Source organism: Hesperophylax consimilis, unplaced genomic scaffold (genome assembly GCF_061612785.1).
Source record: "Hesperophylax consimilis isolate HC1 unplaced genomic scaffold, BYU_Hcon_1.0 scaffold_32, whole genome shotgun sequence".
NCBI lineage: Eukaryota > Metazoa > Arthropoda > Insecta > Trichoptera > Limnephilidae > Hesperophylax > Hesperophylax consimilis.
Window position 1 is genome coordinate 1,252,686 of NW_028301262.1, and position 27,236 is coordinate 1,279,921.

The window sequence follows — 27,236 nt, forward strand, 5'->3', positions numbered from 1 at the left end:
TGGGACCATTCTGAAGTCGCATCTCATGAAGACGGTGATCAAGTGGAAGGAGATGAAAAGTATTTAGTGCCTGACAATGATGGGGCTGGTATAAATGAAGAAGATAGGCGCTTGGTTTGTGTGCTAGATGCTCGATTAGTTCTGTACATAAAATGTCATAATAATGTTATGGAACTGACTGCTCCCGTACAAGGTCTTAACAGAAACCTGACATGTAACAATTGGTTCACGTCTATACCTACGGCCAAGAAGTTACTGGAAAAAGGTATAACATTAGTTGGAACTGTAAAGAAGAATAAACGACAAATTCTTCCTGTTTACTTGGACACGAGAAAGATTCACCTCAATGTTTGCCTACGACGAACCTCTCACACTTTTGTCGTATTGTCCTCTGAAGTCAGCTAAGAAGAAAGCTGTTATCATGCTGTCCACCATGCATGATAGCCCTGACAAGGATAATGAAGTGTACCTTCCAGAAATCATACATTTCAATAATAAAACCAAATTCCTGGTGGATGTGTTCGTCCAACTTTGTAAGAAGTACTCAACGTCCAGGAAGACCAAAAGGTGGCCCATGTGTCTCTTCTACGGGTTGCTAAATGCCGTTGGTGTCAACTATTGGGTCTTATTCAAGCTGTCAACTAACATTGATAAAGAGAAAATAACTAATCAGCTTGAATTTCTTAAGAGTTTGTCTATGGCACTCATAAAGTCTCATATGACAGCAAAATTTCAATGGCGAAGTTTAGCCCGGGATATCAGAGAAACTATACGTGCAGTCTTGAATATTTATAGTGAGGATCATAGGCCGGTTCTTGATAATCTCAAACCTGGTCGCTGCTGTTTTAATCCGCGCACAAAGGACAGAAAATATTGATCTGTCTGTAACACTTGTCGCCGCCATATTTATGCTGACCATCAATACAAAATCTGTCCTTCATGTGACGACAAAAATGTCTATTAGTTTTTATTAATAAATTTTATTGTCTTTTCTTATTATTTTGCCATAATACAAATAATATTTAAAAAAATATCAAATACTTTTATTTTATTAATTTTTTTCTGCCCGGGGTACTTCAGTACCCCGTGGTAGGAATAATTACATTCCCAGAGTGGTAGGGTTTAAGAGTTAATCTAGTTACAAGCGCACGTGAAGTGAAATGACACTTAACTACGCTATACAAATGCTATATATATTTTCCGACTTTATGTCCGGGTTAAATCTTCCCCACCGGAAAAAATAAACCCTTCCACACACTTTTCCACAAATGATCATCTAGTCAATCCACATTATGAAAGTGCATTATATAAGCAAAATAAATACAAAACAATACAAGAACAACACGTCAACTCACCAAAGATCAAATGGGAAAATAATTCGACGACTCCAGATATTTTCATATCAGAGGGTTCGGCTCGGTAGAACTTCTAACTGGACCTATTAATTCTACTGATCCCTCAACATAAATATTTAAAAAAATCTTTCGTAATCCTACATGTATTTAACCCTCTTCTTGGCACCGATAGAATTAAGCATCACAAAAAATATTTTTTTACATATTTGAAGTCTTTTATGCTTCAGATTCACAAAAACAAATGAAAAATATTTTTATTGTTTTTTTATATAGTTTATTTGGAGTTGTATCCTATAGGATACATTGCCAGGTTGTTACAAATCAAAATTTAAAAAAAATTACTATGGAAAATGAAAAATTATGTCTTAAAAGCTAATTAAAACTATTATTTTGTGTGATATGATAGAAAGCAATTTCTCTTATCAGTAAAACAAAGCCTTAGGCCACATTTTATGCAAAATACAGACGTTTGTCCAGAATTGCATAGTCGGCATCTTCCTTTTTCTTTATGTTCCGGAAAATGTCCTGAGTTATCAAACCGGACTTCATCATCCGGCCTGGCTTTTACCGGATTCTTTATTTTGTTTGGTGGCGTTGTGATGTTTCCGATAGGACGGCCACGTATTTTATTTTTGTAAAGCAGACCATTTGCAATTTTTAGACGAAAATCCTTCAAACATATTGTTTTTTTGCTTCCTTCTTTTTGTAGGGCCACTTTACGCCGGTAAAGTAGCCATGCGTTGTTGATAGATATATCGAGTAATTGAGAAAATATCGCCATATACCAACGATGTGTGTGAAAAGTGCATCGGTACAAAGTTATCAGCATACCGGCTAAGTCGACACCACCCATATGGGCATTGAACTGCTTTATTATTTCGGGGCAGGTGACGTCAATTTTGTTTTGTCCCGTTTGCTATATCTTTGTATTGTAGATAATGGGTGTGAGTCTACAAATGAACTTCCAATAATGACAGCACGATTGTCAAACCAAGTGACTGCAGCCAATTTTTTCTTCTCATCCGTCATTTGATGAAAAGCTCCTCTTCCAAGTCTCTTGAGTTGTTTATCAGGTTTAAGTTTACATCCTCGTAATTGATTTCGCCGCATGGTGCCCAAACCTAAAATTCCGTACTCATGACGAAGATGATGCAGAAGTTCAAAAGAGGTAAAAAAATTGTCAAAATATATAACAGAGCATGCCGCATTGGGAATAGACTTACTGACAGTCAGAACGACTTTTGCCCCCATTCCAAGATTTTCTTCGTAGTTTGAAAATTCACAACCACGAAATGTTGCCTCTCCACCGTATATCAAGAAGTCATATACTATGCCCGAAACCCCCGATCGGACAAACATTTGAAAGCCCCATTTTTTAGGTTTGCTCTTTATATATTGTCGCCGGGAACCTGCTCTTGTTCCTTTGTATGGTATCATCATTTCGTCGACAGAACTTTTTATCTCTTTTTCAATTTTTAAACAATTCTGCTTTACCAGTTCAAAAAGAGGCCTTATTTTAAAATAAACATCCCCATCAACATCCTCATTGTTAACAAAATGAAGATATCTTCTGATGGACTGGTATCTTTTGAGTGGCATGAAACTTGCCACTTGCTCAATTCGCATTTTTTCAGACCAATAATCAGTGTATGCTGGTAGTTTTATTAGGCCCATTAAAATTTCAATGGCCAGAAAGTCACATATCTCACTATAGGAAGTATCAATGCATTTGCTTGATGATTGTGTGGAATACAAATTGGTGTTTCAAACTATCATATTGAATGCTTCTTCTGAAAAAAATATTTTGAAGTACTCTAAGGGCGATTTTATCTTCTCTGGAGTTGTAAAATGATTGTCACATATGTCTACTTTTGACATAAAATCTTTCTTTTTCAAATCAAAGTTCATTTTTTTCTTACGATTAACATGTCGACGTGTCCGTAGTTCAGCGCTTGAGGTGTTTGCGGAAAGATCAGCAACATGAGCCATTGGTTCATTATCTTCCTCCAATGCATCATGAACAATTCCAAAGTTTGATGAGCGCACTGCAGATGAATCATCTTGTAGTTCATCATCTTCGTCACTTTCAATATCAGAATCTGCTCCCGATATTGGTATTATAGTTAGCATTTCTTCAATTTCGCGAGCCTATGGAAAAATGAAAAAAATCATAATATATAGATTTCAAAGGGGCTTACTACATAATACAATAAACAATAAATACTTGACATTGTACATAAGATAATATAAACTCTTAATAACTTGGCATTGTATCTCAGGGGATACACATTCAATCAAATGTAATTCACTGCAGACTTGGCGGTGTATATCATAGGATACACACCATTTTGGAATGCAATATAAACAAGATTTGTCACATATGTTATTCAGAATATATTTTTTATTATTCACTGAACCCTTATAAACACGAATTCATTCCTAAAATAACTAAATATCTAATAATGCAAGTAATAAATAAAGATAACTTACAGACAAATTAGTTGTGCGTCTTCTGTTGGCAGCCAGCTTGCAGCGGTATGAGTTTGAACTGTCACTGTTCTTCTTAATTAAACAATAGATGGATCTAGTGGCACTAATTATCAAGTTGAGAACATGTTAAAGCAGATTTCATTAAAATCTGTTTTACCCATGTACCAGTTTAAGTGGGAAAAAATTATGAAAACTATGTATACTATAGGATACATTGCCAAGAAGAGGGTTAAAATAACTGATTTTTGCATTTTTAAATATTGTACAGATCTAATACGCCTCAATTTTGAATGAGAGAGCTAGGTATAATGCCAGTAGCTGAAATAACAAATGGTTATATTTTAAAATAATTATAAGAAATAACTAGTCGCCTGAAATATCAGTACAAATTGAAAATATCTCCCGAGTAAAAATAAATGCCGCCAGCGGGAATTGAACCCGTGCCTTCTGATGTTTGGTCAGGTGCTCTGAAACCACTGAGCTATGCTATGCATAAAACCTTGTCTTATAAACATGAGTTTATCATTGAAAAATAATAAAATTTGACAAGTCAAAAATATTTCACCAACAAATGAAGATATCATTTGTCTCGACGCCATCTAGTGAGAAATTTAGCACTAACAAAGCCTTTCCTACAAAAATAAAGTTAAAGAATGTTTACAGGTGGAAAAAATATAATAAGCAGTAATTGTTGATTGAGTTACTAGTACATATTATAATTATTTGGCGGGTTGGAAATAAGCCATCTCTTGTGTGTACTAGAGTGCTAATATTACAAAAAATGGCATATTGATGTTTTTGTAACTGAAACGTCTACTTTTTTTTCGAAAATTCGGTTTTTTGTTTGAAGATTTTCGGCGAATCTGCGCGGCTAAACTGAAATTTCCTGAAAATATTCATACCAAAAATCGAATTTTAGAAACAAAAATCGTTATGGCTCTAAATATCATCAATAGTGTCGAATTTTTAAAACGTAGCACTCTATCCGGCTCAAAAGTCACGAGCCGCCACTTTTTGTGATTAAAGTCGTCAATAATAGGGTTGGATGGTTTGTAAACCATGCTTCAGTACATTAGCCAAAGGCGGCGGTCATTGCCTTGCCGAAGAATGTGCAATATGATATTGCTGACGTGACAGTTCATCGCTTATACAAGTGTGTTAATTCGACAGACGCCAGTGTCATCTCTGGAGCAATTGGCGCGACAGTCAAGGATCAACTACACGGTGGTTGAAGGAGGCATGGCGCACAGATATTTCATGAACATGAAAAACGCAGAGGACACCCTGTACCGGTGAGTAACTATAACAGTTTCCAATACACTAGTCCCAGGGAGAGGTCAAATGCACGTCGCTGACGATTGACAAACAAGACCTGCCACTCGTAACCCCAAATTAGCATGGCCGTTTATTAAACTTGCACACACTTGACACTTCTCTCACTCTTCCAAACTAAAGTATGCTTAATTATATTTGGTAAATAAACATAGGTGTATTTCAAGGAACTTGCATTATTGTAGGGTGTGGAAGGAGATAACGCTGAACGCCAGCTCGGATGAGGTACAGTACCAGGTATGGGATTACCCCGTCAGGGAACAGTACGGACACATCCTGCTGGCAATCAATAGCTCCAGCCCACTGCCTTCCACCGAGGAGGGTTTCCGCAAGGTGGACGAGCGCCTCGAGGCTGACTTCGCCTTCATACACGACTCTTCAGAAATCAAGTGAGTGCTTGCTTGCTGCATATTGGTTCCACCGCCCTGGATATCATTTGTTGTATAACCACCATCTCTGCCATAGGTCACCTTTTGTGGAAGCTCCGGTCGGTGACTTAAAAGGGATACCTGAAATCATGGGGTGAAGTTTTTCCAGGTCTTGGCAGCTGATGCGTCTGTTCACGTACAGGCCATATCGAGAGGCAGGTTGAGGAAGACCTTTTGACCTATCCAGTCTGACTCTATCGGCCTTGCACTATATAGGGAGGGATGGAAAAGGGTGGAAAATCCTACCCACTTAGAGTAGGTTGTGAATTTTTGTGTTGTATGGGGAAATGTAGATTTATTTCTAACGTAAAGGAAATACAAAGTCTTCAATACAGGGGAAAGTTTTTGAAATACGAAGTCTCAACATTTTGTTGACTTTGTTGATTACTTCATAATTGTGTTGGATAACCGGTCTTACTAACAAACGCGGTGAATTTTTTAAAATTTTTAAACGACCGTGTAAGTGAAAACCTTACTAATTGAAACGTAAAATAGTTCACGGGAAGATATATATATTATATATATTTTTTATTTTTCTTATTTAATATATATAAAGTGGGTACAGGATATAATATGAGTACATAAAAAATATTATTTACCATGCAAAATTTTATTTATGTTCGCAATCTCACCAATGAATAAACTGGTTCTTGTGCTTGGTGAGAGAGTTACACTAATTATAAGAAAAATAGAATATCATTATTCTATGAGTAAGTATATATATGATAGGAACAATATATAAAGAGACAAAATCTAAGTACAGTGGAGACGAGTATATACTGATAATAAATGTCAATGAAGGGAAAAACAGGTAATTATTTAGTTAATTATTTCTGAAAGAGTTACTTCAGTTTTAGTTTAAGTATGTTAATATCTTTTAATTTCTTTATTTCAATCGGAAGGTTGTTGAAACACTTTATTCCTAAATATTTATAGTTATTTTGCATTTGTTTGGTATTACATTTTGGAATTTTGATATTGTATTGATATCATATACACACTGCTTATCCAGTCAAAGAGGGTAGTTTATCTGTTGTATAAATATGAAATAATAATAATTTCCCATCAAATTTGAGGAATTTTTTTAAGGTATTTTAAATGTTCTATAAATTTTTTATACCTATTTTAATACTAATTTGGAAACTACATACTATAATTACCTTTTAGATTTTTGTATTTGAAATGTCCACTAATATTAAAAATTGCAATATTTTAATTTCAACATGAAAAGAATAAAGAAAAAGCTTATAATAAATATTTTAAATCAAACGTTGAAAAATTTTCGAGAATTAAAAATTCCAAATAACTGTCCATTTATACAAGAAATTTACAATTCGCTGTTACTTTACTTTTTATCTCGTCCTTACAGTTAAAAAGTATAAAAATGATTTCCAGAGAATTATAAAAAGAACAGATATTTTGGATCCATTTGGTCATTTTGCCATTTTGTGTATTTTCGTATACATGCATAAGTCATTTCTAGATAAGTACGTACAACGATTAACCTGTGTTAAATAAAAAAATAATCATATAAAATAATTTGGTATAACTTTACTTACTTCTAATATTTTTATTTCTATATTCTTTAAAATATCATTTAAACAATCAATTTAATCTTTATTTTATTTCTAATATGGTTTCTATAGTAATATGTATTTTTTGTTTTACTATAACCTGTCGTTTTCCCTTATGTTTTATTATTTGTTCACAAAAATACATTTATTATTCTTGTTGACGCAACAATCTTCCTTTAACATTGTCCTTGATATTTTCCCATCCTATTACCTACAAGTACCTGTCATTATCCGACAATACCCACGTTTGTGTGACATTTACAACCATAAACTTAACTGTCAAATCAGTTTATTGATGAAGCCGGTTTGAGGAACATCTCTTTATGATCAGTGCTATTATTGATATCAACTCGGGGTAGAATACCTACTGTGCAGTGAATATATTCGGTTCCCATCAGTGTGTTTCTTACCCAACCCAGATGTTGTGGAAGTTGCGTGTGAAATAAATCATCTCCTGTGAGTGAAACCAACCAGCAACATCGTTGACGAACATCAAAGGGGTAAGTCGGATTCCTTCCTTACTCCCTCCTGTTCACCATCTCTAACCATCGTTGTGTGAACTTCAAGTTCACAATTAATTTTACAGTCCATTCTTGATTCGCCTTGCGATTACAATTCTTAAATAAATCATGTACGACTACCATACTACGAGAATGAGCCTAGTATGGTAGTTTAGAAAATCACCAAAATTGTAATCTTTTAAAATATATAAAATGCATTTTTTTTAAATTGAAAAATTAATTTTCATCACTATCATGGAAGTTTTATGGAAGTAAAAGTTAATTAAAAAATTAAAAAGATCAAAATATCTTCGCTTTTTCCGATGGCATAAAACTATATTCACATGACATTATCAATGGATAAAAACTGACGAAAAATAACATATATTGTATTACTAATATAATAATGGTCATTAGAATCGAAATTGTTAACAAAAACATAATTTTAATAAAAAATGACAAACCAAAACTCGTTTGCTGGGAAACTCACTTGTATGGGGCGCACGCGTTAAAGTAGCGTGTAAGTATTGCGCATAAATCTGAAAATTTAATGTTGCGAGACATTATTAAAAGTGTAACGCATACTATCTTTCCACAATGTGTAATAAGAGATTTTTTATTAGTAAGACCGTTATGCTTCAGGTATCATGTGAAGAAGAACTGCAACCTGACTGTCGTGGGCGAGGTGTTCGGGGAGAGACCCTTCGCCGTGGCCGTGCAGCAAGGCTCCAGGATCCAGGAAGAACTTTCCCGAGCCATCCTCCAGCTGCAGAAGGACAGATTCCTGGACTCGCTCATTGCCCGCTACTGGAACACCAGCTGTGAGGACAATGATAACTCGGAGGGCATCACCCTTGATAGTCTTGGTGGGTTGAATTCTGTCCTAATAAATATTAAGTTTTGTTCTGGTCCCATCGTTTTGGCAAGACATCTTTAAGGTGTTTAGCACAGTCAAATCGATAACTTTACAATGACGGATCAATAGGCGTAACTACCGATGATTTTATTTCGATCCACGAAGCCCTTGTCAATACGGTATTGACAAAATCCATCATCTATGGTCAGTTTTCCATATTCGCGAGCAAACTAAAGCTAAGCAGAAAAATATAAACTATTCCCAGTGACGAAACATGTTTTCGAGCAGAAAGAACCATCACCCCAATTTCCTTAAACGTTCCAGGTGGCGTATTCATCGCCACACTGTTCGGACTCGTCCTTGCTCTCATCACGCTCGTATGGGAGATATTCTACTACAAGAGGAAGGAGAAGATTCAGCGGGTTACCAAGAAGATAGCTGTTGCGACGCCGAAGGGTCTGATGCAGGCCTTCAAGAGCCAGGGAACTGAGGACAAGAAGCAGCCGAAGGAATCCGTGAAGACCATCACCTTCGGAGATAACTTCAAAGCCGTGAAGAACAAGAATAAGAATAAAGTCAGCTTCATAAATGTAGAACCAAAGCTGCAATGGAACCCATACATATGGAATTCGAGTCAACATTTATTTTATTTATTCATTAGAAATATTAATTCACGGTGTAACTTTGTAATAATATTCTTTTAAGCACTTGTAAACGGTTGACAAAAAGTATCTTCTCATCAAATATCCCACTTTTTAAAATATGTTTATAAAGGTTGTTAAGGTACGTAGTTGACTTACTTTAACAAGTGTCTCCCGACAATTATTTGGAGTACAAAATGAAAATTTGGTATCCGGTGTTTTTTTTCGATGTTTTTGTTGTGTTTAAAAAATTATCAATTTTTATTTATTTTTAAATCTTCCACATGTGGACAATAGTCACTCGGTCGAGTAACCGCTCAACCCCTCACATCAACCTTAGCTGTCCAATTCCTACTGATTTTCTATGTTGTTATGTATATTATTATATTTTTTCATCACACATCACAAGTGCACCCTTGTCTTTACAGTGTAAAGGTAGGGAGCTATGTCGCCACCCGGTTGGGCAGCGTTGCGAGTCGCATATTTTAGCACTAAGTTATATTTTATTCATGCAAATAATAAAAATGGCATAAAAAATTTTTTTTTCTTGTCTTTTATTTCCGTATAAACTAGTGTCATATTTTTTTAGATATTGCGATCTTTGCCCTTTGAAAGATAACTGATTATAACTAAGATTAATTAGACTCCTTGGGCCTGCTCCCAATCGTCTGGAGCCAGTGTGACTATGGCATCCCCTATTGAGGTATGTTGTGATGCTGAAGGTACTGGGGAAGGAAAGAAAGTAGGTAAGAGAAAGATAACCGATGTACATTAGACTCCTTGGGCCTGCTCCCAATCGTCTGGAGCCAGTGAGACTATGGCATCCCCTATTGGGGTATGTTGTGATGCTGAAGGTACTGGGGAAGGGAAGAAGATAGGTAAGAGAAAGATAACCGATGTACATTAGACTCCTTGGGCCTGCTCCCAATCGTCTGGAGCCAGTGAGACTATGGCATCCCCTATTGGGGTATGTTGTGATGCTGAAGGTACTGGGGAAGGGAAGATGATAGGTAAGAGAAAGATAACCGATGTACATTAGACTCCTTGGGCCTGCTCCCAATCGTCTGGAGCCAGTGAGACTATGGCATCCCCTATTGGGGTATGTTGTGATGCTGAAGGTACTGGGGAAGGAAATAAGATAGGTAAGAGAAAGATAACCGATGTACATTAGACTCCTTGGGCCTGCTCCCAATCGTCTGGAGCCAGTGAGACTATGGCATCCCCTATTGGTGTATGTTGTGATGCTGAAGGTACTGGGGAAGGGAAGAAGATAGGTAAGAGAAAGATAACCGATGTACATTAGACTCCTGGGCCTGCTCCCAATCGTCTGGAGCCAGTGAGACTATGGCATCCCCTATTGGGGTATGTTGTGATGCTGAAGGTACTGGGGAAGGGAAGAAGATAGGTAAGAGAAAGATAAACGATGTACATTAGACTCCTTGGGCCTGCTCCCAATCGTCTGGAGCCAGTGAGACTATGGCATCCCCTATTGGTGTATGTTGTGATGCTGAAGGTACTGGGGAAGGGAAGAAGATAGGTAAGAGAAAGATAACCGATGTACATTAGACTCCTTGGGCCTGCTCCCAATCGTCTGGAGCCAGTGAGACTATGGCATCCCCTATTGGGGTATGTTGTGATGCTGAAGGTACCGGGGAAGGGAAGAAGATAGGTAAGAGAAAGGTTGGGAAGTACCTGGTTATTAACCCTTCAGTACTTTCCAAACATTTGTTCAGTTTGCAATGTTTTATGTGTAATTCAAACACATCTTATTTTCTTAATTTCCTTAAAAACAAATAATGTTTTAGAAAGAAGATAAAACATATCTTTCTAATGTGTGCATTTAAAATAAACATTACTATTTCTAAATAATAGGATTTTAATATCAAACGTGAAAAATGTTGTCAAAAACTCTAACCACATTTTTACTTAATATTTTACTTTAAATTTAGAGATCTCGATAATTTCGAAATTTTTTTACTAAATAATTCGTTAGAAAACTGTACCTTTACTTTTATCTTGTTCATATAATAAAAAATAAGAAATAATTTGCTAAACAAGTTGTTACAATAGCGGCGAGAATTATGAGTTCTTAATTTTGGATATTTTTAGGATTTTATTAACGGATACCAGTATAAATATTTGAGAAAAACTGGAAATTATTATTGTTTAATTATGTAGTTCTGCATGATAGAAATAAATATATAAAAATACTTTTATAAAATATAGACGCCCTATCATATTTGACCCTAAACGCTGGAGGTGTTAAGATCTGGTCACCATCCACGGCTAAAGCCATTAGAAGCAACGTTTCAATTCTGAATGGTGCTCTCACATCGGGGCGATGCTGAGAGTATATTCCACTCTAGAACGTGCCGTCTGTAAAACACTGAAGGTGTTAAGATCTGGTCACCATCCACGGCTAAAGCCATTAGAAGCAACGTTTCAATTCTGAATGGTGATCTCACATCGGGGCGATGCTGAGAGTATATTCCACTCTAGAACGTGCCGTCTGTAAAACACTGAAGGTGTTAAGATCGGGTCACCATCCACGGCTAAAGCCATTAGAAGCAACGTTTCAATTCTGAATGGTGATCTCACATCGGGGCGATGCTGAGAGTATATTCCACTCTAGAACGTGCCGTCTGTAAAACACTGAAGGTGTTAAGATCTGGTCACCATCCACGGCTAAAGCCATTAGAAGCAACGTTTCAATTCTGAATGGTGATCTCACATCGGGGCGATGCTGAGAGTATATTCCACTCTAGAACGTGCCGTCTGTAAAACACTGAAGGTGTTAAGATCTGGTCACCATCCACGGCTAAAGCCATTAGAAGCAACGTTTCAATTCTGAATGGTGATCTCACATCGGGGCGATGCTGAGAGTATATTCCACTCTAGAACGTGCCGTCTGTAAAACACTGAAGGTGTTAAGATCTGGTCACCATCCACGGCTAAAGCCATTAGAAGCAACGTTTCAATTCTGAATGGTGATCTCACATCGGGGCGATGCTGAGAGTATATTCCACTCTAGAACGTGCCGTCTGTAAAACACTGAAGGTGTTAAGATCTGGTCACCATCCACGGCTAAAGCCATTAGAAGCAACGTTTCAATTCTGAATGGTGATCTCACATCGGGGCGATGCTACGAGTATATTCCACTCTAGAAGGTGCCGCCTGTAAACCATATATTATTTTAAATGATTAATTTATGAAATAATACAAATCAATCAAATAAAATTTGCTTGCTGGATATGGACCCTCGACCACCGGATTCCGACAACCACGAGGCCGTTTATTACAATGATACACCAGTCCCAAAAAAAAAAAAAAAGAAGGTTGGAACGTTGTAGCATGCAGTTATTAGATATTTATATATAATTTTTTATCTCGTAATTATTTTTTTATATAATAAAATTAATTAAAAATTTTGGAACGATAATAAAATTAATTAAAAATTTTGGAACGATAATAAAATCTATATACAAATATAAAACAATTTATTTTTTAGGCAAGAAAATTGCTATCAAAGTTCGTACCCAAGTCTTGCATTCTGGAATCAGTTTACCACTGTTTCTAAATTAATAAATTTAATCTATTATCATTCGAAAATTTATCTTTTTCTTCTTCAAATAACACTTAGGCTAAGGACTCACGGAGCGATTTTTACCCGCGCCCGCCGCGGTTGCGGGCCCGCAGCCTCTGTAGAATGCAGATATGTATGTAAAAAATTAAAGCACATTTCACGACGCGTTTTACGCCCGCGGCGTGTGCGATTGTTTGCGGGGCCCGCTGCACCCGCGGTCATCTTGTACCGGCGGCGCGGCCGCGGTCCCGCAGCCGCGGCGGGTTGCCCCCGCGCGCTCTGCGATCGGTTGGCGGGCGAGTTAGTGGAACTCAGTCTTGCAACCGCCCGTCTTGCGATAATCAACCGCCAAGATTGCGGGCGATAACCGCGACCGCGGCGGCTGCGTCACCGCAAAAAAGAGCGGTCTCGTGAGTTTTGAAAATAAAACTCCATTCCGCCACCGCAGCGGACGCGGGTAAAAATCGCTCCGTGAGTCCTTAGCCTTAAAATCGATGTCCAATTACTAATGATTTTCCATATTTTTGGTTGGAAAAAAACAACTAATTTTTCTAATAAAAAAATTAAAAATCAAATACTTAGAGATTTGCGTGTAACGGGAAATTCCCATAAATGATTGGCTTGTATTGTAATATGTAAGGGAACATGAATTGAAAAATGTATACAAAACAAATGATTATATTAACATTTTTTGTACATTGCTATAATTTATTCTAATTATATAAATAGAAAAAAATGACTTAGTCTTAATATAAATCAAATAACCCTATGTGACGGACTCCATCCATTGGCGAAAGCGCGACACTAAACACATCACTGCACCTCGCCCCCCACTCCTTTACATCCAGCTACAGTGACTACGGGATTTGCATGGCAACAATAACATAACAATTCTGCGTTTTAAAACTTCTCGGGTATGACATACCCGACCTCAGTCACGTTGGGTTAATTTTACACGCATTTTCGCTCCACGAATCATACCGACGTTGCCCGAAATAAAACCATTATTACGAATCGAGTAACTTCCGAGTAGTAGCAAGAATTACGCAGATAACCAGGATGATCAATGTCGCCCCATGTTACGGTTTCTAATACTTTAAATTAATCAAATACCATTTACGTATTTCTCGAAATGTTTAAGCTATTTATCGTAGTCATTATTCTATTGATTATTTCAAACAGGCATTCTGAATCTGCGGGCCGAGGCCAGAATCGCACATTTTATCATAAATATAAATAACACTTACGTCTGTGGGGATCCCTCTAGAAACATTTGAGATTTTAGTAATACGTTCAACAGAAGTCGCTAAAACTAAGGGACCAAAAATAACTTATCCAAAGAAGCGAAATTAGTAGTACACAATGGAGTGCTGGTACCTACCCTGATGTATGGAAGTGAGGCATGGAACTGGCAAAGAAAGAATGAAAGTAGACTGAATGCTGTTGAAATGATTTCTCTGAGGCGTACGTGTGGTAAAACCATGTATGATCCTGTGAGGAATGTGGAGATCCGCAAAGAGTGCAAGGCTGACGTAAGCGTAACGAGTAAGATTCAGAAAGGGACGTTTAGATGGTTTGGGCATGTAGAGCGAATGAACGAAAAAAGAAGGAGTGTAAGGAAAATTAATGATGCCAATACGAATGGTAGCAGAAATCGGGGACGCCCGAGGAAGACATGGCACGATCAAGTGAATCAGATAATCGAGTCGGGTCATGTCAAGATTCAAAATAATAGAAGAGTATGTATGAGACGATGTATGAACGTGATTGAGGCGAGAAGTTGTTTGGTGGTCCGTCCTCTCCGCCCACTCCTGCGGGGAAACAGCGTGATGGTTAGTTAGTTCAATTAAAATCACTTGTCTCATGAAAAGAAAATTCTAGATATTTTTCTCTTTATAGAAACACTACTCAATAAAATTGACGATTTCTGTCTAGGTACATAGGTTTGTAAAACGAGATAAGAAAATAAAAAAAGAAAAATGTAATATTGATTTAAGTAGGTAAAATTGCATGCGATACCAGATAAGGTCCTTATCATTTGGTTAATCATCAAAAATAAACAATGGAGGTACGATTCTCCTTCTGTCAAACAAAACGTCATCGACGTAATATTCACGTGTCAAAATTATTTTAGAAAATTGCTCCAATTTTTGGCAATTTTACGAGAAATTTTGTAGTTTTTCTAGTCAGTTTTTTGTCGTTGCTAAAATCGAAGAATTTTATATTAAAAATACACATTTTAGAAGTGATTTTTATAATTATAGTGATAAATTATACATTTAGAGTGTTTTAAAATTGAAACGTTTGTTTTGGAGTATGTTTACAATGAATTGAGAACATCTATAACAAATTATGTAGTGTTTTGATTGGTTTTCAGTTCCTACATCGTAGTAAATAATTGATATAAATTCGACAGTGATCTTTTCAGCATTTCAGTGATGTTTAACATCGTTATTGTGATTTTAAATTGTAATTTAAAGTAATGTAAAATTATCTTTATTTTATTTTTATTGGAAACTTCTGATTTTATTAACAGTTCAGTTGGGTTTTTCAACAGTTAAAGACGGTGTTTTATCAAAAAATGTATTTAAAAATTGCGTTCTGCGTGTTTTTCTTCGCTTATGATGTCTTCGGTGAAGAGTGCTACAATGAAAATTACAGATTTACTGAAGTAGAAGAAAATAACTGGACTATAAAGTTAAACGAAAATGCCATTCATATTAATGATAGTTGGGAACCAAAGTTTTCGAAAACTTAGAAGACTTTTACGTGGTTGACAGAATTCCAGTGACTTTTGTAAGTCAGTTCAGAGTAAACTCTGATATTTCGTTGTTATTTTATTCTATTCCTCAAGACACGGAAGAGTCCATCATCACCTTTGTGGCACGTGAACAGAAAATCAACTCTGTTGGTAAATATATATTCTTTTTAATGTGTTACTTATAAAATTACTTCAGATAATAAATATGATTCATTGCGATTTATAGATAAGAGATTTTACTAAGAATATCTGGGTTTACAGAGATTTGATTGATTAGTGATTTTTATTTATTAATTTTATTTTATGGATACATGATTTAGAGAGTACATGTGGTTTTTTGTGATATTTCATCCTCCATGCTAGGGATGACCCTGTGTTATGGCGGGTGAATTTTACAGTTTGCGGACATAGAATCTATACATTACTATAATATAAAAAAAGAAAAATAAGAAAAGTGATGTATAGCTAGTTTGGGTTGCAAGAAGAGGATGGAGAAGTTAGAGAATTATAAGAAGATGAAAAATTATTAGTAAATAGATCACACTAATTAATTATGTACATACTATACCGCCAAGTAAGGGAATAAGGATTTATTATGTTTTGTCTGAAAGTTGATTAAATTTATAGAGTGTAGAACGAATGGGTATTTTAGTTGTAATGTATTCCGTGTGTAAGGATCCATTTGAGAATGGGGTTGACTAACGGTTCTTAGGTTTTCAGGGATAAGGTTAAAGATTTTAGGAGCTAGGAATAAAAATTGTCTTTGAGCTGACCTGGTATGTAGTGAAGGTACTTTGTAGTGACCGTTGGTTATTGTTCTGGTGATGTAGTTATGTTGTAAGAGAGTTTTGTTTTTATATTTGAACAGGAAATGTATTAGCGAAAATTTTAGGTGGAGTTGTCGTATATTTAAGACCTTATACTCTATGAGATCAAATAAGTAATTTCTCAGTCTATTATATTTGTGTTAGGTCTATTGTGTCATTTACGGAACTACCTGTAGTGGTAAGCCACTACTTCATTCGAACTGAATTCTAGAAGTTTCGGTTTTTCCAAACAAGCTTCTTGGATGTTCTTTTATTTATTTGTTTGAAAAATTCTACATAGCAACCAAATTGTTCGAGAAGCTTCTTCACCTTTTAAAAACGACAGCATGAAGAATCTAGTCAGTCATCAATCCGCCATCAGTTAACAAGGTGCTCAACGAGTGATAATCCGCGCACCTCACCTGCGCGAAGGACATTCTTCCGGGCTCTGCTCATGGACTCCATCGGGTTATCATCATAGCGCTTTGGCCCAGATCGCCGTCCCTGGCCAACGCTACATGGATTACAGCGCCCTGGTTCCAACGTCTCTGACCAGCGCTTCATCCACGCTCCGTGACCACCACGAGGACACGCAGCATCCTCACTGGTCTGCTCAACTCCCGCTCAACCGCCTACAAGGTCCACCGCACCTTCGGCCTTCCCGTCAGCACTGGAGTACTGATTGCCAAGATCGCCAGTGCCTGACAGTCAACGAGTCCGGTCACTAGCGCCCGGCGTCGACTCACAGACCCGCGCTTGACCTGCCATCACCGCCTGCATCCGGAGAATACTACATCTGTCCAACGTCATCTGGTCGCTTCTGTGGAAGGACTATCCGGAGAAAGGAGCATCAGTTGTGAAGAAGTTACGGAAATTCAGGCCAAGGTGGCTGGATCTTAATATCTAGAAGGAAAGAAGACTTGCCATCCGGTGGAGGAAGTTTCCGGTCTATTTTATTAAGATTAGAAGGAAGGAAGACGGTCAATCCGACCAGAAGGAAGACCTTAAAACTAGCCAAGCAGTCAGTAAATTAACTAGCCAAGCAGCCCATCGCCGTGGACCCTGGTTGAGTTAAGTAGTCTTCTCTTTTGGAGGTTATTGTTGTCGAGTTGTGTTGGTGTTTTTGCTGTGTCATTGATGGTTCGGGTGTCGGTCCAGGCATCTGGCAGCTATGGAGTCAGGTGGAATCCCGCGGTTTAGCCACTTACGTGATGACTGGGGAATCTTCCGCCCGAGGATTGAGCAGTTCCTGCTGATCCGTGATGACACGAAAACCGTCAAACTCGATGCATCTCAAAAGAGAGCATATTTGTTGAGCTCTCTCGAAGCTGAAACGCTCACTTATTTGATCAATGTATGTTTTCCTACCAAGGTCACAGATACGTCATTCGATAATTTATTGGAATTATTAGAAAAACATTGTTCGAAGCCAAAGTCGGTTTTTAGGGAACGAGAATTGTTTTTTTCAGCTAAACAATCACAGGGGGAGTCGTCTAAGGACTTTGCTGTGCGATTACGCGGTCTTAGCACATTTTGTGAATTTGGGACGCGTTTAGAAGCGAATTTAGCGGATGTGTTTGCTCTGGGGTTGATCCCTGGGAGGGCAAAGGAAAAAATTTATCTGGAGGGACCTAGTCTGTCTTTCATTAAGATGGAGGAACTGGCGATTAGTATTGCGGGGTTGGACCATCTAGGGGTGAAAGTCAAGGATGAGGGTTCTGTAGGTAGTTTTGTGAGTACAATCAAGAAAAAGACGAATACATGGGGGGATCAAAGGTCGCGTTCTAGAGGGAAACCGGAGATTTCAAGAACGGATTCACGGTTGAGAAGCCCTAGTGTCAGGAAATTCTAGGGTTTTAAGAAATGTACTTGTTGTGGAGCGAATCACGCGTTAAGTGATTGTAAGTTTAAAAGCGCAAAATGCTTCATCTGTAAACAAGTGGGTCATCTTAAAAATATGTGTAAGAATAATAAAGTGTCTCCGTTGTTTGTAAAAAAGGCAATTTATAAAGAGCACATTGCATTTATTAGTCCGTATAAAGTCGAGATTAAAATCAATGAGATTTCATGTAAGTTTTTAGATTCTCACGGCCAAAAGCATTTTTGTTGTTTGTTTTGGGGTGTTACGCCGTGTTGCGCTAACTCCTTCTTTAGCCGACGTTTCGGACAGCGTTGCAGTGTCCATCATCAGGGCAGATCTGGTAGATCCGAAGATGTGTTCTTCTTCGACACATCTTCGGATCTACCAGATCTGCCCTGATGATGGACACTGCAACGCTGTCCGAAACGTCGGCTAAAGAAGGAGTTAGCGCAACACGGCATAACACCCCAAAAACAAACAACAAAAATGAGATTTCATGTTCAGCTATGGTAGATAGCGGTTCGAGTGTATCGGTGATTCCTGAGATTGTTTTTTAAAAATCGTTTAAAAATATAGAGTTGTCAACTGACAAGCGTACAATTTCTGGTTACGACGGTTATCCATTAAAAATCGTGGGTAAATCAATTTTTTCGGTAACATACAACAACACTAAAAATAATATGTATTTTATAGTTGTCGCTAAGGATTCAGAATTAATTGTGGGTCGTGATTTCATGGAACTTTTCGACTTGCGAATTGCGCCGATTAATCGTGATTCAGTTTTTTTAGTGAATGAAAAAAAAGGGAACTTTTTAAGGAATTTCCAGAAGTTTTTTCAGACAAATTAGGGAAATTTAACAAACATAAAGTATGTTTTAAAGTCAATCGGGATTCAAACCCAGTGTTTCATAACGCGAGACCGGTACCGTTCGCGTTAAAAGATAAAATCGGGAAAGAACTTGAATCTATGGTGGCGGACGGAATTTTATCTCCAGTCTCTAGTAGCGAGTACGCGTCACCCATTGTTCCGGTCATTAAGAAAAACAGGAATATTCGTATATGTGTTGATTATAAGAGGTCCTTGAACATCATGACAGATTTAGAAAGATATCGTCTGCCTACGATTAATGAGGTCATTCATAAAGTTAGCTCAGGCAAACTGTTCGCTAAGCTCGACCTTAAGCAAGCTTACGCACAGTTGGAGTTAGCAGAGGGTTGCAAGAAATACACGACTATAAATACGCACTTGGGTCTTTTTCAATATAACAGGCTTGTATTTGGGTTCAAATCTGCGCCTGCAATTTTTGCTAGGACGATTGCGGGTTGTCTGCAAGGTCTGAAGGGTGTTGCGTTCTACCTAGATGACATTATTATCGCTGGCATTAACGAGGCAGATTTAATGGCGAATATTCGCGCGGTGTGCAATCGCTTAAAAGAGTGCGGTTTGCGTGTGAACACGGAGAAATGTGATTTTTTCGTGAAGTCAATTGAGTTTTTAGGCTATGTGATATCAGGGGAAGGCATTCAACCTCAACCTAACAAGTTGGAGGCGATTAAAAGGGCACCATATCCAGCGGATGTGCACCAATTAAAAAGCCTTTTAGGGGTTTTAAACTTTTACAGGAACTTCATTCCCAGAATGTCTTCGATATTAGAGCCGTTGCATAACTTATTAAAAAAAGACGTTAAATGGGATTTTTCTGACAAGTGTAAAAAGGCTGTCGATACAGTAAAGAGTTTAATGAGTGAAAACGCCGTGCTCACTAATTATTTTCCCGAATTACCGTTGAAGCTATATACGGATGCGAGTACATCCGGTTTGGGGGCGTGTCTAGTTCATGTTTTTCAGGACGGTTCGATGAGGCCGATTGAATTTGCCTCACGTAGTCTTACTAGCGCGGAAAAAAAGTATTGCATTTTAGACCTTGAAGCTTTAGCAATCATGTTCGGGCTGAATAGATTCTTTCAGTACCTGTTCGGAAGAGAATTCACATTATGTGGTGATAACTTACCTTTATTGAGAATTCTTGGGGAACACAAAAACATACCAGTTTTAGCGGCCAACCGTTTGCAGAGGTATGGTATTGTCTTAGCGAGTTTTGCATATAAGACGGAATTCGTTAAATCGGGTAATAATCAAGCGGATTTCCTATCTCGCTTGCCGTTAGAAAATGCGGTCGAGGAACACAATGATGATTTTAGTGCAGATTTTGTGAGTTTTATAGAAGAAGGAACACAATTAGATTTGCGTTCGGTTAAAGCAGCGACCGTTTCAGACACAGTTCTACAGCAAGTAGTCACTCATCTGAGGCAGGGCTGGCCTAAGTCTATGAAACGTGACAATATTTTATGGAATTTTTGGGTTAAGAGAAACGAACTGTCTATTGTAGATGATTGTTTATTCTGGAACCATAGGATAATTATGCCAGCTTCTTTACAGAGTCATGTGTTAACCTTGTTACATACGTCGCACTTAGGTATAGTCAAGATGAAAGGCGTTGCGAGAGCGTATTTCTGGTGGTCATAGTTGAACAAGGATCTAGAAAAGACGGTTCAATCATGCCAGGATTGTGCTATTAATAGGCAATCACCACCAAAGAGTCAATTAATTGTTTGGCCGAATTCAGGAAGAGTGTGGAGTCCTTTGCATATAGATTACTGTGGGCCTTTATCAGGCAAGATGTTCTTAGTAATTTGCGATTCATTTTTTAAATGGATAGACTGTATCGAGGTTACAAAGGCAGATAGTACTCACACCATTTTAGAATTAAGAAAAATTTTTGCGATTTTTGGTAACCCTGAATTGATTGTGTCAGACAATGGTACTGCTTTCACGAGTGAAGATTTTAAGAAGTTCTTGAGTGAAAATAACATTAAATTTATGACGTCACCGGTAAGGCACCCGCAAAGTTACGGACTAGCAGAAAACGCAGTGAAAACTGTAAAAGGTTTTCTTAAAAAGGTGATGGTTGGTTCTAGCTTACACAAAGATTATAGAATAAAACTACTGAATTTTCTGTTAGATTATAGAAACTCGCCTCACTGTTCGACGGGTGTTGAACCCGCTGTTTTGTTAGTAGGCAGGAGGCTTCGTTCCTCGTTTGACGGGTTAGTTCTACCCAAGGTGGGATAGCTAGAGCTAGACTCAGAGTTGGTTAAGCGTGCGAACGATAATATTGTGAAAAGTCAGGATAGACAGATTAAAGGTTTTGGTGGAGCCAAGGCTCGCAAATTTAGGATAGGTCAAAAATGCCTTGTGCGAGATTATCGCCAAAATAATAAAGTATTATGGACAAAAGCTGTGATTTGTAAGTCTCTGGGGAAAAAGGTTTTCATTGTAAGAGTGGGAGATTCGAATGTGACGTGGAAGTGACACTTGGATCAAATCAGGGAGCTGTCAGTAAGCTGGGGTGAGGAGTTCAACGGGTCGCAGTCCGCGTCTGAGATCAGTTGGAACGACCCTCAGGAGTTGGAGACCTCGGTTTTACTACGTGGTTTTAAGGGGTATTCTCCTGATTTCAGGTTGGCAGATGTGGAAGGTGCTGGGCCAGGACCATCAGGAGCATCACCAATACCAACACAAAGGAGTCCGTGGGCGAATCGACTTCGGCCCAGACAAAATACCCCAGAAGAGCAGGCTACTTCTCAAGTCAACATTATTGAAGAGTTATAAATTATGTACTTATTATTAATTGTGTGAAATATTTAGTTTAAAAATGTAGTTTATGTGTGTGGTATATTTTATAGGTTTTTTCAAGTTTATTGTTGATAATGATAAGGTTTTAGCCGTAGGGTTACCACATAAAGCGGTAACTAGGGACCCTATATCTCTGTTATATAGTAGTCGTAGCGCTGCAGTTAGAGAGGGAAGGGTGTAGTATATCATATAGGCGTTCGTGCACGACCGGAGATAGCCGAGGGTTGTCGAACGTTTCCGACTCTGCTGGGCAGCGGGCAGTCGGGGAGCGCGGGAGGGCATTCTTGTAGATTCCTTCCTTGCAGTTAGACTGCACTGTACTTTTATAAACAACTGAATTATTAATAAACTTAACTTCGTATAAAAGAACCTATTTATTTAATACAGTTAACTTCGTATAAAAGAACCTATTTATTTAATACAGTTAACTTCGTATAAAAGAACCTATTTATTTAATACAGTAAAGAACATTAGACTAATTGTGCCGAAACACTCGCAAAACCTCTCTGCATTATACACGGTGTCCGGAAACAGAAGACATATTTATTGGTCATATCCTGACTGAGGCACCTTCAGTCAGAATGTGAGCAGCCTCCAATGTGTCCAGGAGAGTAAGAAATGTTCAGAGAAGTTATGATTGGACTTGGTGAGATGACAAATTGTTTTTTAAGCGTTTAAAGTTGCAACGTTTTCGGGAACACATTGGAAGACATTGTTGGCTTAGCAATTATTAGAAGATAGATGGTCAGCAAGAGTACTTAATTCTAATACAATATTTATAATATGTGATGAAATGGAAACATAACGTTTTGTTTACTAGTATTAGATTTCTTATAACAACTATAGGTATTATTGCTAAGTTTAATTATAATAAGTTGTTTGTAGTTTTAAAGGATTCTTGCTGCAGAGTCTCCATCTCCTATCTTCGTCGAACGTCACAGCGGTGCTGCCAAGGTCTGTTATCTATGTGAGGATATTGTGTCAGCGCTTTAATAGCAGCAGACACATGTCAGCGCTTTATTAGCAGCAGACACATACCTGAACGGATGACGAACCTCGTGCTGGCACTGTTGGTGGACGCGGTAATCTCTCTCGATGCAGCAGCAGGTCCAGTTTCTTCACCACCTAGGATTCTTGCTGCAGAGTCTCCATCTTCTGTCTTCATGTCACCTGTTCCTGTTCTTCATTTTACTTTACTTAACTTCACTTTATTTTGGTAATATATATATATTTTTTTGTAATACCTGCATCAACTGTAAAGCGCCCCTGAGGTGATAACTCACAAAAGCGGCGCTATAAAAATTGTCCAATATTATTATTATTATATTAAATTATTTACAAAATAGCTTTAAACTAAAAGTTTGCTGATATTCCGCGTTTGCGGTGTCAGGTGCATCAACGAACTAATTGCTCGAAGCATTTGTTTATTATTTTGTGGTGCATGGAAATCAAAGTTTGATTCCAGTTTGTGGTTTAGATCACTGTATAAATCGTGAAATTTTTGTAAGCTGAACTATGTTCAGTGCAACTGCATGATTTTTACGCAGAGTGCGTACTATGTAGCGCTGGTCATGAAATTATTATATAATAGAATATAAAAATATTTAATCCTATCATTTATGATAAACTTGAAATTAGCATTGTACATGATAATTGAATCGAAAATATGTAGTCATAATTAGCTTAGGAAACATTTCTGCGTTTAGAGAAATATTTGTTTGACATAAAATATAAATGTATAGTGAGCTATAACTAGAGTATGAAATGTTTAGAGCAATATAAGCATAAATAATACAGTTGTCTTAATTAAAGAAGTACATGTATAAGGTAACCTAAATAAGGTGTTCATTATGGTATTAGAAATATAATGTGTTACGCTAATCTGTAGCGGTGAATTGGTAATTTGAAATTAACTATGCAACACGTCTGTCATCGGTATGTAAATATGTGTTTTTTGGAGACAAAAAGTCGAATAACCTTGCTTATTTACATACGTATGACAAAGTGGGTTAATGTTCCGTAGTTAGAAAGTGATACATCATCAGCTGTTTATTGTTATAGCATGAAAAAAATAATAAAGAAATATTAAATAACAGAAAATTTCGATTATATGGTTCTCTAGAAGTATATAGTGCCTTATACGTCCGGAGGAGCATATTTGAAAGTACACAAAAGTACCTTGGTACGTGGTTAAAAAAAAAAAAACTATGCTCATTATATTGGTAGTCGATCACACTTGTGATGACGGTTGATGCTATTAATCGAGTAGCAATGCATATATAAATGCTATAAAGCGGTAAAAAGATTTCATCCGAACGTAGAGTTATTTTATAATTATTGTTATACATTTTAAGGTGCATGAATTATGCGGTTTACATGATGATTTGTGTTAATCGTATAGAAAATGTTTCACACTCGTGAACACACATGTGCTCAAAGTGTCAGATGATAGGACATTCTTACAAGTTCTGCAAGGAGACGACGAGATGTGGGCACTGTGCCCGGGAAGGACATACCCGTGAGACATGCCCTTCTGCTACTGCGGAACCAGTCTGCGCGACATGCACGAGATTTCACAAGCCCGCAAACCACCCGTCCGGAGATAGGGACTGTCCGGCTTACTAGGCAGCCCTTCAAAAGGACTTAGCTAAAATTGACTATGGCGTCTAATATTGATTTTGAGACCTCAGATATAGAATATGAACGGATTCAAAAGTTCGAAAACTGGACCCAATTCAAACATGAAACAGGCGATAAAGCAATAACTGTCGTTAATTTGAACATTAGGTCTATCTCCAAGTACTGGAATACATTCCTACTAAGTATTTATAGTCAACTAAATAAAATTGATATTATAATACTCTGTGAAACCTCGATAGACGAAAACAGTGTAAATCTATACAAAATATCAGGATTTAACTCATTCTATTATTGCCGAACAAAAAGATCGGGAGGCGGGATTATGGTTTATATTAAAGAAAACCATATATTCGAAAAAAAAGATATAATAGCTAATACATTCGAGTGCGTCTATGGAACCTTCTCCGTAAACAAACACAAACGCATACATCTATTTGCATTATATCGACCCCCGAACACGAACAAAAAAACTTTCCTACAACGGCTCGAAAATATAATACGAAACATTGATATTAAGGAAACCATCTTGATACTTGGAGACATTAACTTAAACCTATTAAATAAACACGACTCAATAATTCTGCAATACGAAAATTTAATGGCTAATTACGGTCTAGTGAAATGTATATATGACATTACGAGAGAAGCGGTGGTAATTACCTACACAACTGCGACGTGTCTGGATCACATATATATTAGAGAAAAAGAAAAGTGTGAAATTAACTCATGCGTATGTGAAACAAGGATAGCAGATCATTATATAACTGCCGTGTCTGTATACCTTTATACTAAGGACAAAAGCAAAATATCGCACCATGAATACAACACTGTACTATCTGAAAAAAAAGTTGGAGAAATGATTACAAAAACTGATTGGAACTCAATTCAAATTCACACTGATCCGGATATCATATATCAAGACATTAAATCACACTTTAAAAAAATCTACGAAAAAAGTAGTATCACAAAATTAGTAAAAAATACGTATCGCCATAATCAAAAAAGTTGGATGAACGATATTCTCATAGAAAATATACAAACGAGGGATAAATTATGGAGAAAATGGAAAAACATGCCAACAAACAAGAAATATGAAAAAGACTACAAAAAATACAGAAATAATCTAAATAAGCAAATATTAGATGCAAAAAAAACATACTTTAATAACAAATTCAATAATTGTTTTAAGGATATAAAAAAAAAACGTGGAACGAAATAAACAAAATATTAGGAAGAAAAAACAAATCCAGTTGTGACGCAGTTATATCCAAATATTTCTTGAAGACCAAACCGACGGATGAAGTTGCAGAAAATTTTGCTAACTTCTTTGATGATGGAGTAAATGAGTTACTACACAAATGTGATGTCCGTGCGTCTCCGTGCCAGCTAGACGATTTACCGCATTCTATGTACCTACCCAGAGCTAGCGTAAAACAAATCGAATCTATTATCGAAATAATGAAAAACTCAAAAACACCAGGATTGGACCAAATACGTATGTATGATATAAAAAAAACATGTAAAAATTCTGAGCGCAGTAATTACTCATTTTATAAACACAATAATTGATACTTGCCAAATACCTGAAGAATTAAAAACTAGTATTGTTAGACCTATTTTTAAAGGCGGTGATCATTCAATTATAAATAATTACAGACCTATTTCCCTATTACCTGCCTTGGAAAAAATTCTCGAAAAATATATAGCAATATACCTAGATGGATATTTAAATAAATTTGGTATCATTGACGAATGTCAGTACGGATTCCAGAAAAAAAAAAGCTGTGACGCACTACTTAATAATTTTTCTAATTTCATAAACACCCAGCTCAACTCTCAAAAACACGTACTTGTACTCTTTATTGATTTCTCTAAAGCCTTTGATACACTATGCCATAACATACATTTTACATACATTTTTGCAAGCCTGGAATTTATAGCAGTTACCAGCTGTCAAAGTATCTTCCGATATTTTTTTGAAATCTTTGAGAATTTGAAGTGAAATAGTAACAGAAAACTGTTCTAGTGAATTAATCCTAAATTGATACACAAGTTAGTGAATCCTAAATAAAAATAAACCCAATAGAACAAACTTTATCTGACAAATTCTAACTATCTTTGAATAGAATTTGTCAACACTATATTTTTTCAGTATCCAATAAGTGCAAATGTAAAGTGAACAAAACAGTGGCTTTCCATAGCAATTAAATAATAATAATCAGCTGATTAGTTCAACATAAAGCAAAAGAATATCAGTTAAAAACTTTTATCAACTTAACCTAGAAATTGGCAATAACAATTTGGACAATTAATAGTGGATACAAAAAGTGATACTCAAAACAATCAATTTGACATTAAATCATCTACGGTTTTACTCATCATACATAAAAATTAATAATTAAGTATAAAAATAAATTTCAAATGCAATAAATAATACTAAAGTTGATATTGATTATTTATTTTTATCTTATCACATCTATCGACCAACAGACGAAGCTTAATCTGCTGCCAAAAACACCATAAATAGTTGCTGCCAATAGATGTCACTCTAGCCCAAAATTGAAATTTTATAATATCCAAAATAAATAAAAATCATTTAAAAATGGCTCCCAAAAGTGATACAATGGAACAAAAATTAGAATGTTTCAAAGAACAATTGTTACTAACAATGAGCGACAGAATTGACCTTCAACTAAAAAATTTTCTAAAAAA

At 36.8% G+C, this 27,236-nt stretch overlaps 1 protein-coding gene across 1 annotated transcript in view; it reads left to right on the top strand.

The window, feature by feature from the left end:
- LOC149409267 (ionotropic receptor coreceptor Ir8a-like) overlaps window positions 1-24,406 on the top strand; it is a 45,383-nt gene extending 20,977 nt beyond the window's left edge. Inside the window, exons 6-11 of the mRNA XM_089649978.1 lie at window positions 5,016-5,137; window positions 5,363-5,566; window positions 8,322-8,545; window positions 8,860-9,168; window positions 21,710-21,836; window positions 24,286-24,406. Of these exons, the coding sequence (XP_089506104.1) occupies window positions 5,016-5,137; window positions 5,363-5,566; window positions 8,322-8,545; window positions 8,860-9,168; window positions 21,710-21,836; window positions 24,286-24,406 (1,107 nt within the window). The remainder of the gene's footprint in view (window positions 1-5,015; window positions 5,138-5,362; window positions 5,567-8,321; window positions 8,546-8,859; window positions 9,169-21,709; window positions 21,837-24,285) is intronic.
- Window positions 24,407-27,236: the final 2,830 nt, after the last annotated feature.